The sequence below is a fragment of the Echinops telfairi genome, unplaced genomic scaffold (genome assembly GCF_000313985.2).
Source record: "Echinops telfairi isolate 266 unplaced genomic scaffold, ASM31398v2 ScPeMD7_443;HRSCAF=831, whole genome shotgun sequence".
NCBI classification, from domain to species: domain Eukaryota; kingdom Metazoa; phylum Chordata; class Mammalia; order Afrosoricida; family Tenrecidae; genus Echinops; species Echinops telfairi.
The window spans coordinates 66,492,264-66,510,811 of record NW_022104341.1 but is presented as its reverse complement, the minus strand read 5'-3'; the positions used below and the strand labels follow the sequence as shown (position 1 = coordinate 66,510,811).

The window sequence follows — 18,548 nt, the reverse complement described above, 5'->3', positions numbered from 1 at the left end:
GGGCACCATGCCCTGGCCCCAAAGTCCACCTTCAGCATTCCCTGGGGACCTTGCTGCTCCATTCCCTTGCTGTTCCGCTGCACTCCCCCAGTGCTTTGCCTCAGTGTGGTGGGTGGATCTCATTTTTTAAAGATATTGCTAAATATAAAATTGAAGTTTAATAACTTTTGTCTTGCAGTCCATTAAAAATGTCATTTAATTGTATTCAGATTTGGTCGTTTTCTGATGAGAAATCTGTAGTAGTTTTTACCATTGTTTCCCCTTTATATACGATGCCAATTTACCCTGTTTTTAGTATTTTCACTTTATTATCTATTTTCAGCACTTTACTAAGCTTACAACTCTCAATTTTCTCTCCTTGAAACTTTTTTGCTGATAAATCTTGTTGTATTTAACTCATGCACATGTAAGTTTATATTTAATCAGAGTCAAGGGACCACTATTCTGATATATTGATTTATTTATCTACTTAGCTCCCACCTCTTTATTTGACTTTTTTTGCAAAGACTGGTCTCATTAGCCTTGCTAAACTTCTGATGTCTTATGATTGCAACTTAATGAGAACATTAGGCTTTGCTTAGTTTCAACGTCCTTGTTCTGCCTTCTGAAAATCGCCTTTATAACGAAAGCTCGGTCTAGCCTAGGGCTCATCGTGTTTTCCTTCTCTCAATAGAATTATCTATTTCTTGTAAACTAAAGTTTTGAAAACATTTGTTCTGGTATTTTGTCTTGTCTTCTAGTCAGTTATAGCAGGAGAGTGGGCCTAGACTTTTGGTTGCTCATGACTGAAGGTAGATGTGCTTATAATTATCATTAGAGTAGACACTGAAATGGTTGTAACTCATTTTAAATAGAAGCATTCTACCTTAAAAATATAAATTTAAAGACTTTTTTGTTTTAGTTCATGTGATTAAATTGCTCATGTATAAAAATATATACTTGCATTTATAAAATTCTAATACTTAGCTTTTGTTTCACTTTTTTATAAAAAAAAGTTTACTGTTGCATAAATTGTTTTTCACTATCAGTAGAAAATAAGGATTTATTTTTTTTCCTGAATTAGACCAATAATTTAAAGAAGGTTCTTCAAGGAATTATGAGCTATTACCATGAGGTATGTAAATTTAAATACAAAGTACTTTTTATAACACTTAAAATTTAAAAATATATTTTAAACTAATACTCTATACATGAGGGTTTTCTTGATGTTAGGGGGGTTAGTGCATTTGGAGTTAGTTCGCCAGGTTAGACTGTTAATCAAGCTTTCTATTTAGAGGTTCTGAAAAGATTTCCGAACAGTATGTGACAAAAAAAGGCCTGATTTGTGGTAGACAGGACTGGTTTTGCCACCATGACAATGCACCTCTTACGCAGTCATCTCAGTGTGCTAGTTTTTTTTTTTTTGGCAAAAACCAACATGCCTCTCTTGTCCCACGTACCGTACTCACTTGATCTCGCTCCATGCGACTTCTTTTTGTTTCCTCAAAGAGGGACGTGAAAGGACAATGATTTGATAACATAGAAGAGGTGAAGAAAAAAAATGAGAGAAGTGCTGTCAGCCATCCAAACAGATGAGTTTGAAAAATGTTTCCAAGAAGGGAATCTCAGACATGACAAATGTATTAAGTGTAATGGAGAGTACTTTGAAGGTGACAAGGTTGTTTTGTAACAAAATTTAAATACATCGCTTTCCATTTTTTCTGGGAATATCCTCTCAAGCATATGCATATTCTTAAAGTTGATAGTTTTGTAAGACCTTCATTTTTATATGATTTTAATTTATGCAGTACTATAAAGCAGACTTATTAAAGTATTTTTGTATTTAAGTCATTCTCTTATTTTGACAATATCCTTTCCTTGTAAACAGTAGTAAGGGTATAATGTGAGATTTTCCTTTTCAAAAAATTGGGAAAGTAGCTAAATGTAGCTAGTATAAAAATCATATTAGATACTAGTTTGTTTCTTACTCGGTATCAAAAAAGTTATCTAGAAAAGTAGCTTGATAGAAAGACAATTCTTTCTCAGAAATTGGATTGCTTAATAATTGAAACCTTTTGGGTTGTGTTTGCTATTAAATACTTATTATTTCTATCTTTAATCTCACAATTACAGTAATAATTTATTCCAAAAATTTTAAGGGAACTCTGAAAATTTGCAATGTATTATTGCCTAAAATGCATTTTGAAGCTTTTATAAATATCAACATAACTTTCTATTACATTGAACAAATGATAACTAAAACATGGAATGTTAATCTCGCGATTATTTATTCATTTTTAGAAGTTTGGCAGTATATATTGTGGTTTTCTAGTAGTTTGTTATATTCAATTACTGTGTCCTTTGACTTAATATAAACTTGTCATTTAATGGAAAATCATAAATTTTTTCATAGTGTTTTATGTTAGAGGCTCCTTCCTTCAATTAAAAGTTCTCCTTGATAATGATTTATTTTTTTAAAGATCATTTTATTGGGGGCTCTTATAGCTCTTCGTAGTAAAACTATTATAGTGTCTTTTTGTTGCTTATTCACAATCTTAGGTGTTTAGAACATTAATCTGTAGTAACGGACTCATTATTTGTTAGTTTATCTGAGCCTTTTTTGAGTTTATTTACTGTTTATTTCCATTGTGATAATCCAGTGCAGTTGTTTCATTGTAGCCTATGTAAATGAGTGACCCTAATTTATGGTTTGATACTGCAGTTTTTGGGGCAGCAGATATCTGAAGAACTTATCCCTGATTTAAACCAAATAACCGAATGCTCAGATTCAGTGGAACTTGGGAGGTTACTCCAGCTAATTTTAGGTTGTGCCATCAATTGTGAAAAGAAGCAAGGTAAGTGAATTTCAGTCGTTAGAACCGACCTATATTGCAGTCCAAGAAGGAAGCAAATGTACTCTTATTTTTGCGGACAGCACTCAAGAATAAGAGACAGAACGAATACCTGAATTCTAGCCTGTTTGTTTCAAAAAACCTCAGTATTTCATTAGTATCTATATTCTGCGCTGCCTATTGACTGGCTATAAGCTTTATATCCTTATAACTCACTCTCTAGTCTCTTTAGTGCTTGGGATACAGTAGACACTCCATCTTTTACTCATTGATTTTGATTTGTGATTTCACTGTGAGAATGAACTTTACATTTATTTTTTCAAAAATAAATATGCAGCCCTTAAATCATAACCCAGGCTTCTTCAGGTGATAAATTTCTTTACTGATATTGAATATTGAATATTTAACAAAAGGGAATAAATTAATAATTGTAAGATTTATTGCAATTTTTTTTCTTCCTTGTAAGAAATTCAGAGTATTTATTCTTTAAGAAAAAGGAAAACATTTAAAAATGTTACTATGACTATTTTATAAACTTAGTATTTCCTTCAGTGGAAAAATAATCTAATTCCATAAAGAATGATCTGTTTTAATGAATTTTCAAGTTCTGTTAATTGGATGGTCAATATACTATGGGTCTTAAGTAGATTTTTTTTCAGATATGATTTTTTTTAAATCATAGAACATATTCAAAATATAATGACTTTGGAAGAATCTGTTCAGCATGTGGTCATGACTGCTATTCAAGAGGTAAGCTATTTCATATTCACATATGCATGAAAATTCTAAACAATGACATTAGTTCACGAATCTATTTTTTTTGCTGTCTGTATAAACTTACCCTTTGCAGCCCTTTACTTATTTTAGCTTATGGTGTCTTCTCTTTCTGAAAATACTTTAAAAGGCCTTCAAACCCAGTTTTAATCTCTACACTTTAAAAGTCTGTTGATAAACTAATATAGTAGCTTAGTTTCTTTTTATAACTTCAATTAAATAGGGTATAATCTCTGCCCGGATGGAATTTTAATTTCTCCCAGAGCAATCTTTTCAGAGATTTCAGAGCTTGTTTATCTACATCAAATGTATTTTCAGGAGCTTAGATCTGTGAGCAAATATGAGAGTGTTTAAGTTTTGAAGACGAGTAACCCAGATTAAAGCAGTTTACTTTCCTGGTTGACTAAGAGTTTGTGATTCAGAAGATTGATTCTTAAAATTTGGCTAAAAGGTTGAGATGAAGTAGAGTGAAGGACTGCTGAGGGAAAACACAGCATAATTTAGCAGGATATCTACAGGACTGAAGCAGTCTATATGTTCTGAGTTTCCATCATTAGTTTGGATTTGAAATATCACCATAGGTAAAGAAAATTATTTTACAGGATTTTTTAAAAATTGTATAATGCCTCCTTTTCTGTACAAAAATAGTTTAAATCTATTTACATATTCAAAGCATTCTTATATCTTCACCAATATAGATTTTCAACTTTGTATTATTTAATATAAACTTATAATAAAATATTTATTTGAATCATGTTATAAGGATCAAATTAAAGCAAGAAAATAAGTGTAAATGATTATACTCCCATTCAAATGAATATTTATTTTCTGCAAGAAGAATATTATTTGTACTTAATTTTACTATTTTTGTTTCCTAGTTGATGAGTAAAGAAATATTGAACTCTCCTACAAATGACACTGTTGGTGAATTAGAACAACAGGTAGGTATTTCAGTGTGTCATGAAAATGTTGAACATAGTTCCTCTGCCAAGTGGTTTAGATAGGGGATTGTATTAGTCTGGGTACTTTGGAGAAACAAATCCACAGCGACTCATGTATAAGAGAGAGTTTTATGTAAAGAAAAGGTGCATCACGAAAATATCCCAACCCAATGCTGCCCAAGCCCACAAGTCCAACATTAACCCATTAACCCAACACCAGTCCACAAAGTCCTCCACCTCACAGAACAGAGGCAATGATGCCGACTGCAGGAGGAAAGCTGAGTCCATGAACGTGTAAGCATCTCAGCACTGGCAAGGGTCTCCACACGGCTGCTCCAGCACCCAGCGCTGCATCAGGATAGATCCATGCGGCTTCTCCTTGGGGATGTCTTGTAGGATGTCAATCTTGCAAGCTGAAGCAGGGAGCTGCTAAGGCAGCTGCATCCTGGTGCGACCATCACAAAGCAAGAGACCCGAGAACTCGAAAGGCGAGGCTTCACCACCCATTTATCCCTCCGCCTTTCAACCAGCACCACATGTGATTATCGGCCAGGCTGGCACAATTAACTAACTCAGGGATCATGTACGATAGCATTTCATCTATGAAATGTAAGTTTATCCTGCTCTGACTTGAATATGATTGAAATTTGCATCTAACTCTTGTAATATTTGTTTGGTAATATGGTTATAAAATTAAACAATAGAGAATAGTTTAAGATGCTGAATTTAAATTTAAGCTTAGTTTACTAAGTAAGGTAATACAGTTTTATCATAATAGCTAGCATTTCTCTTGACATTGAAGAAACAGCTCAAGAACTCTGTATTTAAGGCTCTCTCCCTGGTTATATTAAATAACTATTTAACATGAAGGAAAAGACATCCTTGTTATGTATCTATAACCCTGAGGTTTAAGGGAAAAGGTAAGAGGAGAAGTAAGTATCTCAAGTATTTTTCCTGTTAAAAATATTTGTAGAAATTTATTTCTTCTGTCACCATTCATCTAGAAAATTATTGCAAATTATTTTTTCAAATGTATTGATTAAGATAATTGTACAGCTGATTACTATAATTTATCAATAGGTTATACACCTGAAAAAAAGACAAACATTGAATTTGCAGAAGTTTTGTGACAGATTTATAACAATGCCAGGGGGGGCAGGGAAGAGTGAGAGACAATAATTGCTGAAGTTACTTAAGTATGACTGAAAACCTCATGAGGTTTGATTCTTGGTTTAGAAGCTTAGGGTCATGGTTTCATGGGACATCCTAATTGATTGAATTGGTAACCTGTGTAGTGCTTCTTCTCTAATTTGTTGATTAGTGCCTGCACTCTTAAACAGCAAGTGGACATCCAAGGTACCACAATTAAGCTCTCTTCACCAGGGAGGGTAGGAAAATGGGGAGTGTGTGACCTCCATGAACAACTGCTTCCTTTGACAGAAGGCCAGAAGCTGGTGGTGCCGTTACTGAGCTGAGCATTATGATCAAAGTTTCTACAGAAGAATCCTGATCAAAAGAGCAAATATCTATACTAGAATTAAAATTCTCTTGCACTCCATACTTTCTAGGGCTATAGAGATGAACTGCTGAAAGTATTACCCTGCGATAAATCTTTAAACTTTAAACACCCTCTCCCCAAAATCCTGTCTTAAACCCAAACAGCAGTTTAACTTATAAAAACTAACCTTCTTTGAGCTTTAAACTTTTTTAAGAATTATACAAGTTTATTTGAAATCAAAGGTGCAATGCCAGTTTGAAAAATGAAATAGGAATCTTAGCAGTGAGCAATGTTTATGGAGAAGGAGCAACCAGGAAAAGGAGAATGAAAATGTTCGCACAACTCTGAGACTGCAACCAGTATCACTGACTTTTACACGTAGGACAATTGAAGTAGCAAATGTTGTGCCGTCTAGATTCTTAACAACTGTAAAATAGAGAAAAATTTTGTCAATGGAAAGTATATTTATGCTTTAAATATGCTCTGCTCTCTCTAAATTTTTCTAAGAATAGTTGAAACGGTGCTTTCTCTACTACTTTTTTTGTTAAATATTTCATAGGATTTATGTACTTTTTTTTCTTACTGTGAGACCTTACCCATAAATGTTAGTGAAGATATGTAGATACTATTCACATAGAGCCAACAAATTAGGGTGCTTTATTAATTGCTAAATAAAAACATTTCTAATACCATTATATATGTATTATATGAAGAGTTATTTTTGTTTTGTTTTTTTCTATTTTGTCAAAATTTGTATTACTCAGAATTGGAGCATTTTGTGTTTCAGCTTAAAAAGGCCTTGGAAGGACTCCAGGAAGCACTGGCAGAAAAAGAGGAGCTGAGGCAAAGATGCCAAGAACTAGATCTGCAGGTACAGAAAATAAACCTCTTGTTTCCAAGTTTGTTTTATCATTGCCAGTATTTACCAGTCCATATTGGTTTCGTATTTGATCAATTTCAGACTTTAAACTTTGGTCAAAATAATCCATTTCTTCATCATTGGCATTAATGACTTGTTCATAAATTTTAACAGTGGTCATTTTACCTGGTCTTTCTTAAAGGCATATGAATATAATTCTATCATAATTCTATCAATGACAGGTTGGTACTTCATTCCCAGCATAGTAGACCATATGATTGATTCAAAATGACTAATAATAGTTTGATTTAGGTTATTAATGCCTTAGGGATATCAATCCTTATGCATTCCACTTAATAAATAATGTCCCAATTATTAATAAATATTTGCTGCTGTTTCTCCTTATTCTGAGTCATGTCACATAAACAGATCCATTTCCTGAAAGCTTTGCTCCATCTGTGTCGTTAAGGTTGACTCTGTTTTGGGAAGTTAGGTCTTCACCGGTCGTGCTTTGAGTGCCTTTCAACCTGAGGAGCTTATCTTGTGGCACTATATCAGAGAATGAATGGTTTACTGTTGTTCATAATGGTTCTCCTGCTGCTAATTTTTTTCAGAAGTAGCCCACCAGGTTGTTCTTTCTACTTTGCTTTTTTATGGAAGGAAGCTCCATTGCAATTCATGTTCCGTGTACGACCCCCCTGGTATTTGAAATACTGATAACCTATCTTCCAGCATCGCAGCAACATGCAGTCCACCTCATTACAACAGTCTGGCAGCCAGGTTTTTGTTGTTTTTTCACTTTTTGTTTTGAACTAGGTGAAGGTGCTGCCATTGCCTTGCCCTGTTTCCATTAATTTTACCCCCAATCTCACTCTTGTTGGGTATTATTTACCCCTTTCCCCAACTAGCACTTGTTGCTTGTGTCCTCCTTTCTGTACTTTTCCCTCACAATGACAGTAATCATTAAAGTCTTTTCGTTTTAAAATAATTCTAGGCATTTTTTAAGTAACAGTGGTTTCACAATATTTTTCCTTTTGTTTTCAACCAATTTTACTCAGTGTAATATCTTCCAGGTTTCATCCATATCATAAGGTATTTCAGAGATTCATCATTGGTTTTTAATGTTGGATAATATTCCATTGTGTGTATGTGCCAAAATGTATTTTTCCATTCTTGCCATTGGACTGTTGCTGTTGTGAATGCCCCTGTGATAAACATGGATATGCATCTGTTTGCTTATGTCATAGCTCTGTACCTTTTTAATCTTACTTCCATGCTAAAATCATATGTAAACTTCTAGTCACAACCTCAACTATAAAATCATGAGAATGTTTTTAAGTGGGAAAGTAATAAAACCAAAAGAATCAAGCCTGTTTCAAAAATGTTAATTTTAAGAAATCACGATAAATCTGTAGTGACAGTAACTGGATTAATGGTTTCTTAGGGTTATAGAGGTGAGGTTGGGAGGAAATGAGGAGTTAATTATAATGAGTACAAGAATGAAGATAATGTTCCAAAAATGACTGTGATGATGATTGTACAACTCTTTTAATATCTTTAAACCATTGTAGTATGTGATTTTTTAAATTATATGTCAATAAAACTGTTAAAATAAATCCAATTGCTGACTTTTGATAAGGTGTTAAGCCTACATATTTCTGCCCTTTAAAACATAAAAAGATTCAGTGTACAAATGGATATAGTACTGCCTTTCAGTTACTGATTAATTAACTAAATATGGTTGTCCTGTGAATATGTATGAATATGACTGGTATTTTTCTACTATGGAACTGAAATAATAACTATATACTTATGAAGTTCATTGGTATGTCAAATTAAGAAGCTTAGAAATACTTTCTTCCTAAAACTAAGACAGACTTCACATTTTTAAGATGTTCTTAGTTTCCTTTTGATATGTATTTATTTTTACTTGATTTCTTTTATGTGAACCTAGCCTCATGGACATTCTCGGAAATCATGCTGTCTGAGGGACCAAAAGACTTCAGAATTAGACTCTTAAGAACTGTTTTTGTTATTTATGCTGATGCTGTGCATTTATTTGTTCTTTAGGTAACTGCACTTCAAGATGAAAAGAGCTCACTGGTTTCTGAGAATGAGATGATGAATGAGAAGCTTGACCAATTGGATGGATCTTTTGATGATCCAAATACAATGGTTGCAAAAAAGTATTTTCACGCACAATTGCAACTAGAACAATTACAGGAAGAAAACTTCAGGTAGAATTTTCAAAAGAAGTCATTCTAATAGAGTTCTGTGTATTCAGCTGGTAGCTTTAAAGGAATAATAACATAGACAGTGAATTACTACCCATTTTTAAGGATGTGACTACGTTGCTAAGGATACCAGGCAAAATGGTTCCTGCCTTCATAAAGGTTACAATCTCATCCGTCAAACGGAGGACACATGTAAAAACAATTCCCAATCGTATATAATTCAGCTGAAAGGCTATAAGCAAGTTCAACAAGACTGCATAGAAGGGTGTGATTGCTGATGAAGACAGGGGGGATAGGAAGTTTATACTGGAGAAGGAGCCCCCAAATAATGGGAGCTGTAAATATTAAAGACATAATTTTTACTTTTATATATTCTTTAAAAATATTGAATGCTCCCATTCTTACTTTGAATGAACATGGGTTATCTCTTGTATGCTAGTCGCTGATCCTTTCATGTTTAAGGGCCCATACTCTAATTACACTTTTGTTGTAGTTGTTTTCTTTCCATATAAGGAATCATGGTGGTAAGCCCTTGGGTGCTAACCAAAGGTCAGTGATTCAAATCCACCAGCTGCTTCATGGATGAAAAATGTTGCAATCTGATTTTGTAAATATTATAACCCTGGAAACTACATAAGGTCACTGTGAGTTGAATTAGGATTAACAGCAATGGATCTTGATGCTTATGACATAAATTTTTAAAGTTGCAAGCATTGTACAAGAAATTCTTTATACCATGTATTCAGATTTAACCTTTTCCCTGTATACTTTATTATGCATATATTTTTCATTATCCCTATATATTTTATTATGTATATATTCATAGGTATGCATTTCTCTTTTTTTCTGAAGCATTTGAAGGTAAGCTGGAGATATCCTTGTCTTCCGCTAATTGCTGACGCGTATTCCTCTGTACTACATTGTTTACTTCCTAAGAACAAGAGTGCTTTCTTACATAATCAGCATAAATCAAACTCGCTGCCATCAAGTAGATGCCAGTTCTTAGTGACCTTGTAAGACTCCTGTAAAACTGCTTCTGTGAGTTTCTGAAACTTTAACTCCTTACGGGAATAGAAAGCCCTGTCTTTCTTCCATGGAACTGCTGGTGGTTTTGAAAAGGTGACCTTGTGGATTGCAGCTGAAAGTGTAACCTCCATGCCACCAGGACTTTTTAATCAGAGTACAGTAATTTCATCAAAATTAGAAAATTTGTCTCATTGCTTCCTTGGCCATTAAAAATTTACACTATAGCTCACAATATAGAGTGAAGTGTAGGAATATGCTATTGCAGCCCACTTGGATTATCCTGTGCTGCCCAGGGAGACTGTATCACCCATTTTGGGAAGCACTTCTTTAGAAGCCTATTGATTATTCTGATGTTTTTCCATGGTCCTCTTGGTTTATCCTTAAATTTGACACAAATTGAATTATGTAGGATGAACTCTTTTTGGTGACTTATTCTTTTGTTTAGCATATTTATGAGGTGCACCATGTTATTAAATGTATCAGTTATTCCTTTGTCTTTATTGCTGAGTGCTGCCCCATCATAGGGAATTGTTCTGTATATTTTGTTTGTGCATTTTCTATGGGCACTTGGGGTTCCAGTTTAGGGCTAATATAAGTAAAACTGGTATGAACATTGGAGAGTTTTTGTGAATATACTATTTCACTTGTCATGGTCAGTAACTTGTGCTGGCATTGCATACAATCAATCTATGTTTAATTTTGAAAGATACTGACAAAACATTTTCCAAGTGGATATACCATTTTATGTCTTCATGGGCAGTGTTTGAGAGTTCAAGTTGCACTGCCTCTATACCAGTATTTGATTTTACCAGTCTCTGTAACCCACCACTGTCACTGAGTCAATTCCAACTCCTCACCACCCTATAGGCTCGGACAGAACTGCCCCTTTGGATTTCTGAGACTGTAAGTCTTTATGGGAGCATTTAGCAGCCAAAGGCATAACCCACTACACTATCAGGGCTCCTTTAGTAATATCTAGTGGTTGCTTTAATTTGATTTTTCTGATAACTAGTAATGAACCGAGCTCCTTTACATACTTATTTGCCATTTATATGTCCTAATCCATCAAGTATCTCATATGTTCTCTTCCTTAAATTTTCTTTTTTTTTTTTTAAATAATTTTTCAGAGCACTCCTCTTTTTTTTTTCTTTATCTCCTTCCCCCTCCCCTTTATCTCAGAGAGCCCACCTCTTGGGTAATCATATATTTTATTATGATAAATCTTCCATGTGTACTTGAAAAGAATTTGTATCCAATAATTTGTGGTTGAAGTGTTCTATAGATGACAATTAGAAGATCATTTAGCTAATATTGTTCATGTCTCCTATATTTCCCTGATATTTTTATTTGTTGTTGCTGTTGAGTTGCTTGTTTTGTTTTGTTTTTTGGCTCATATCAATTCCATGTGACAGAGTAGAACTGCTAGGCTGTAATCTTTGTGGGATAAGATTGCTAAGTCTTTGTCCCACAGAGCTTTTGAGGATGTTTGAACTGCTAAGCACTTTTGAAGAGGTTGAACTGCTAAGCTTTTGAGGAGGTTTGAACAGCTGAGCACTTAACCATAACTCCTTAGTTATCAAATGAATGACTAGTATTAAAATCTTCACCCATGATTTGTATTTCTGTATTTCCACCTTTGCTCTGTCAACTTTTGCTTCATGTATTTTGACTAAAACCAAACCATTGCCAGCAAGTCAAGCCTGACTCTCACGGAGGTACATATATAAAAGTTTTCTGAGACTAATTCTTTGCTAGAGCAAACAATCTCATTTTTCTCCTGCAGACACAGCTGCTGGTCATTTTGCATAGCAGCCTAACACCCAACCCATAGGACCACCAAGGCTCCTTTTATTTTTAAACTGTTATCATATGTATATGTATTTATGAATGTCTTTCTAATGAATTGATTACTTCCATAAGTTTGAAGTATATATTTAAGCTTTGGTCTTTTTATGCCTTGATCATATCTGCCTTTGTGTAATTGTTGCATTTAGGTTTATCACTTTACTTTTGCTTTTTTATTTGTCTCATAGTCTTTTGTTCTTCCTTTCTTGTATTCTGTTGGGTTAATCAAATAATTCCTCAGTACTTTATTTGAATTATTATTTTAGTTTTTGTTGCTATAGGGTTTGAAGTATTCATTCTTAGCCCTGGTGGTGCTGTGGGCTAGGCATTGGGCTGCTATCCACAAAGTTGTCCATTCAAACCGTCTCCTACTCTGCAGGAGAAAGACGAGATTGTGTGCTCCTACAAATATTTACAGCCTTGGAAACCTTAGTGTGGTCACTTATGAGTCAGAATCAACTGTATGTGAGTTTGGTTTTTGGTTTATATATTTGAGTAGTTTACATATGTATCTTACCCATTTTATCTTCATAATTAGAAGTTAAAATGATAAAAACCAAGCACTGTGTGGAGGAAGGGTGGGGTGGAAAGGGGGAAGTGATTACAAAGATCTACATATAATCTCCTCCCTGGGGGACGTACAACAGAAATGTGGGTGAAGGAAGATGTCGGACAGTGTAAGATATGACAAAATAACTTATAAATTATCAAGGGTTCATGAGGAAGGGGGAAACGGGGAGGTAGGGGGAGAAATAAGGAGCTGATACCAGGGGCTTAAGTGGAGAGCAAATGGTTTGAGAATGATGAGGGCAATGAATGTACAAATGTGCTTAGCACAATTGATGTATGTATAGACTGTTATAAGAGTTGTATGTGCCCCTAATAAAATGATTTAAAAATTTAAAAATAAAGCAAAAAGAACCCAAGCACTGTTTCAGAAAATGAGAATTCGGAACATGTTGACTTCTCAAATCTATCTCAAAGCTAACTAAGACTTCTCAAATATATTTTGTAGCCTTGCCTCTTTTGATTGTAAAATTATAAGTAACATTTTTTTCCAAGTATATCTGGCTAGGAAGCTCATGTTTCATTTGGAAAAGAAATTGTGTTACTTTCATTATAAGTAATATTTTTTTTGTTTTTATTTTCTTATATAAGGCTTGAAGCTGCAAAAGATGATTACCGTGTTCACTGTGAAGAACTTGAAAAGCAACTAATTGAATTTCAACACAGGAATGATGAATTAACTAGTCTTGCTGAAGAAACAAGAGCCCTAAAAGATGAAATAGATGTTCTTAGGTATACAAAGTCTAGACATACTTATTACTTAGGAAATCTGGGTAATGAATATTATAATTAGAGATTCTTAGAGTTATCATTGGTGTTCAAATTTGATGTGTTTTGATACATAATATTTCTTTTATACTTGCTCATTTTATTGCAGTTTAAGGGTATGCTTTTATTCTTATTCCAACATTCTCTTGTTAGAGCCCATAAACTCAAATGATACATTTCTTTTATCCTAGAATTCTGTAACTGAGTTACTTTTAGCTATGTTAACCTTGACATCTCTATTTTGACGTTAGGTGCCACAAACTCACTACCTACTCCTAGCGACCCATAGTCGCTAGAGACTTCTGCCCAGTCTTTCACCTTCCTCACAGTTGTGAGATTGAAACCTGTTGCTGCAGTTATTGTATCAAGCTCATCTCATTTAGGGTCTTCCTCTTTTTTCTCCACCTTCTCCTTTACCAAGCATGATGTACTTTTTCAGCTACTGGTCTCTCCTGATAATGACAAAGTCTTCATCACCCTTTCTTCTAAGCTTCTGCCTGTAATTCTTCCAAGACAGATTTGTTGGCTCCTCTGGTTGTGCAGGGTGTTTTCAGTATTCTTTGCCAGCACTGTAATTCATACTCACCTATTTTTCTTTGATTTTTCCTTATTCAAGGTCTAACTTTCGCGTGGATGGGTGGTGATTGGAAATCCCATGGCTTGGCTCAGGCGCACATTAGGCCCCAGAGTGTTATGCTTGCTCTTCAACACTTTAGAAAGGTTTTGTGCAGCAGTTTCCCAGTGCACTATGGGAAATCTTGTTTAAAGAAATTTCTTCTCATAATCCATATTTTTTATTTGACAAAACAGGGAGAATTAGCTAAAAGTTCTGTGAAAGATTACTTCAGTGACCATATCCACATAATCTTGACATTTTCTGTTAATTTTTATTAATTAGCATTTTTTCCAGTTTCAGTGCCATTTTTAAAGGAAATTCTTATAATCATTATTTTGTACCTGCATATGATTTGAAGTAATTTTGTTTTGTTTGGGAAGGGGTGGTGATACATAGTTTTTATTTCTCTAGACCGGGGTTGGAGATCCTTCTTTCTGCCAAGGAAGATATTTATGGCCTCATTTGCAGGTCATACAAAGCTGTCAACCTAAGAATCAACCTGCTCTGAAACACCCTAGTGTGAAAAGAAGCAGATGCCTGCCATCCCAAGGCTATGAAATTGGCAGTCTTAGTTTAGATCACTTGTTTTGTGAGTGCCCAATGAATGGAGGCCCAGGTCAACTATATATGTACTGTCTTAGTGCCCTCCTTTCTTTCTTATGACATGTATTAGCCTGGTCGACATACTGCTGCCTTTTAAAAATGTGTTTGACCTATCACAAACCCCCACTGTGTGTGAAAAAAGTGTCCAGACACTTAAGAATGTAATCTATACAAGTCAATAATTCATATATTGCAGTCGGAAACTGGCCTATACCTGTACAATGCCCTTTCCTCAACAGTGTTTTAAATTCTATACCATTGACTTAAGTTAATGGCACTATCAATAGAATTACTTTATGCCCCAAGAAATGATTTATAATATTCTTTACCACAAAATTATAATGAAATCTCTAAAGTGAACCATGTATATATATATATACACACACACTATAGATATAGGAATGGATCTGTGGCTTACACTTAATTCTAGCCTCAGTCTAAGAACAATTAATTTTTATGACATGGGCCTGTTTGATGCTCACCTCACGAAGTGATTACTGAAGATATGGGTGCTATAGCAATGTGTGGTGAAGAAAGCCAATGGTGCCAGGGTATTAGAAAGAATGGTGTCCAAGATCTTGAATGCTTGTCCTGGAACCAACAGCCATCTAAGTGAGGCATCAACTAAGTCCACATTGAAGAAGCACACCAGCCTGTGTGATCCAAAGATTGTAAGTAATAAAATTCAAATCCAAAGGAGGGAATTGTTTCAGAGAATAAATTATGAACACCTGGTTTTCAGAAGGCTATGGATGACAATGGAAGCCCAAAATCTATTTGCAGGGTCCCCACATGGATTAAACCTCTGGTGACGCCCCTCTGAACATGGTTGAGGGATGTCAGTCATCTTGCTATCAGATAGAGAACATTGCAAAGTCTATTCTGGAAGATATAGTTAGATTAAAATGTAATTCCATAGCATTTGATCTCCCTTTTGACTCACTTTAAAGTCGTTTCAGTTTTTAATATTTTCTGCTTTCTTTTTTATTGAGCTATTTCTATGTTTAATCTAGTCATGGTTGTTCGTTTTTGTTTCCTGTTTGTGTTTTGTATGATTTACTGTATATGAAATCCAGGTTAGATAGATCTACAGAGACAGTAATTGGTTTATTAATTTCATACTTGTATTGCAGGGGAGGATGGGGTGGAATGTGGAGCTAACAACATTGAGTATGAGAAGAAATTGTTCTGAAATTCATAATGATGATTGTACAAAGCTCCTTAATATGATTGATTGGTTATATTGTGTGATATGTGAAGTATATGCCAAGAACATTATTAAAAAGAGAAAGCCAAGTGGTTTTTAAACCAAACGATATTTGAAGACCAGGAGGAGGTGGCGAGGAACCAGGGTCGAGAGCAGGGAGATGGGAAGTACAGGAAATTACCTAGAGAGAGAGTAAGCATGGAGGGATAAAATACCCCACAATTACAGGGGCTTTACTAGGATACTCTTATTGATATGTTTGATGAGATGAACTGTGCAATGACGTGCAATATGTTTTTCTTTACAAACTAAAATAGGTTTAAAAAAAAGTATGTGTGGGTATTTTTATTTTAATTAGATTGCTATATATTTGGTGAAATACTTAATTAACTCATTTCTGATATGATGCCAGAAGCTGTTTCTCTTTAGTGAGGTATATGATGTTAGTTGGTATTGATTATCTCCTGGGCCTTGTATTGCCTGCAGGCCACGTATTCTCTAGCCCTATTCTAGAGAATCAAGGTGAATAAGGTGAGTCAACCTTGCATTGTGCATATCATTTAGTGTAGTTTTTTCAAGGTGTGTGATATAAAATTAGTGGTAGACATAAAGCAAGATTGGGCCATTTACTGTGGCCCATAACCTGCTGTGGGAGGGGTTCAAAGGCATAGATTGTATTTACACTACCATTCTTTTATTTTTAAATCATTTTATTGGGGCCTCATACAGCTCTTATCACGATCCATACATACATCCATGGTGTCAAGCACATTTGTACATGTTACTATCATCCTTTTCAAAATATTCTCTTTCTACTTGAGCCCTTGGTATCAGCCACTGCCATTCATTTTTAAAATAAATTTTTAAAATTTCATTTTTAGAGAAAGTAGTTTTATGATTTACCATCACATTCGGAGCATTTTCATTTTGATGTTTTTATATATTAAAAAACTTGAACTTCAGATTGTTTCTCTTTTGGTTATAGCTGGTTAATAGTTTATTTGGAAGGCTCATTTAGCAGCTGAATAAATTGTTATGTCAGTTTACAACTTGTGTAATAGTAATGTTTGCCTTTTATTATTGTAGGGCTACCTCTGATAAAGCAAATAAATTAGAGTCAACAGTTGAGATATATCGTCAGAAGCTACAAGATCTGAATGACCTTCGTAAGCAGGTGAAAACGTTACAAGAAACGAACATGATGTATATGCACAATACAGTCAGCTTAGAAGAAGAACTAAAGAAGGCAAATGCAGCACGTACACAGTTAGAAACATACAAAAGGCAGGTAAGAAAAATGTTTAATCAATCTCAACTTGGTATTCCACTTCATCCTTTAAAAATAATATGAAACTGCAGAAGCATTATATGTAGTCAGCTATTAATGTTAGATTCATTTGTCATTTTAATTCAAGGATAATGAGAGTGAATTGCATCAGTCTTTTACCTTTGTGTTGTCTGCTGAGACTGTTCTGTTTAGTCACTGCATTGCTTATTCGTATTTCTGTTAACCAGTAGTACACAGTGGAGCTATAACCGAAAATATTGTTTTGCTGTTTATAAAAAAACCAGAGAAACGTTCAAATAAGAATCTGATATTTTTGGCTGAATTATCATTTGCATATTTTAAATTATATGTGAATTCTTCTTATCTATATGCTACTTTTTACCACAAATAATTAGAATTCAACTTTAATTTTAGTCTACTTCCAAGTCACTTTTCTCATTTATCAACTCTGGAAATTAAATAGCAGTATTAGCAGCCACACTCTGACTGTCAACAAAGTCTAGTTATGAAGAACCACATTCACAGACATCTCTTTATTTTATATACCTTATCACGAGTAATATGTATTTCATAGTGTTAAAATATATTTGTTAGTTTACATGCATTGTTTTCAACCCTGGAAGATGAGCAAATATTGAGCAAGGTAACTGAGAGGAATTACCGAAACCAGAATGAAGGCTGAACATGGTAATGGGACAGGAGGAAAGCGTAAGGAAATAGAGGAAAGAGTAGGAGGGAAAGGGCATACATAGAAGGCTAAATGCAGGCATGTACATATGTAAATATATTTAAGATTATGGGGGAAATGGACCTAGGTGCAAAATATTTATAGGTTTAGTAGTAGGGTGGCAGGTGGGCATTGGGCCTCTTCATGCGCATTCCCTTAATACAAGAGTACCTTGCTCAGCTAAAGGGTCATTTCATGATACCCACCTTCCCAACATGATCGCTGAAGACAGAAGTGTGCATAAGCAAATGTGGTGAAGAAAGGTGATGGTGCCCAGCTATCAAAAGATATAGCGTCCTGGGTCTTAAAGGCTTGACGGCAAACCAGCGGCCATCTAACTCAGAAACAACAAAGCACACAGAGAAGAAGCACACAAGCCTGTGTGATCACGAGGTGTTGAAGGGATCAGGTAGCAGACACCAAGGAACAAAAACCATTATTGTGTGACCACCTTCCCCACATAAATGCTGAAGACAAATGTGTGCATAAGTAAGTGTGGTGAAGAAGGCTAATGGTGCCTGGCTATCGAGACCTATAGCATCTGGGGACTTAAAGGCTTGAAAGTAAACAAGTGGCCATCTAGCCCAGAAGCAACAAAGCCACATGGAAGCAGCACACCAGCCTGTGTGATTACGAAGGGCCGAAGGGACCAGGCTGCAAGCACCAAAATAAAATCATATCGTGAATGAGGGTGATGCGTGATGGGGGGACCCAATGCCCATCTGTAGACAACTGGACATACCTTGCAGAGGGGTAGTGGGGAG

At 34.9% G+C, this 18,548-nt stretch overlaps 1 protein-coding gene across 1 annotated transcript in view; it reads left to right on the top strand.

Annotated features, from left to right (window-relative positions):
• The window catches only part of HOOK1 (hook microtubule tethering protein 1), an 83,412-nt gene that overhangs the window by 33,828 nt on the left and 31,036 nt on the right, over nt 1-18,548 (top strand). The window contains exons 4-11 of the mRNA XM_004699385.2: nt 1,064-1,114; nt 2,702-2,834; nt 3,514-3,581; nt 4,484-4,546; nt 6,832-6,915; nt 8,974-9,140; nt 13,167-13,307; nt 16,856-17,057. Of these exons, the coding sequence (XP_004699442.1) occupies nt 1,064-1,114; nt 2,702-2,834; nt 3,514-3,581; nt 4,484-4,546; nt 6,832-6,915; nt 8,974-9,140; nt 13,167-13,307; nt 16,856-17,057 (909 nt within the window). The remainder of the gene's footprint in view (nt 1-1,063; nt 1,115-2,701; nt 2,835-3,513; nt 3,582-4,483; nt 4,547-6,831; nt 6,916-8,973; nt 9,141-13,166; nt 13,308-16,855; nt 17,058-18,548) is intronic.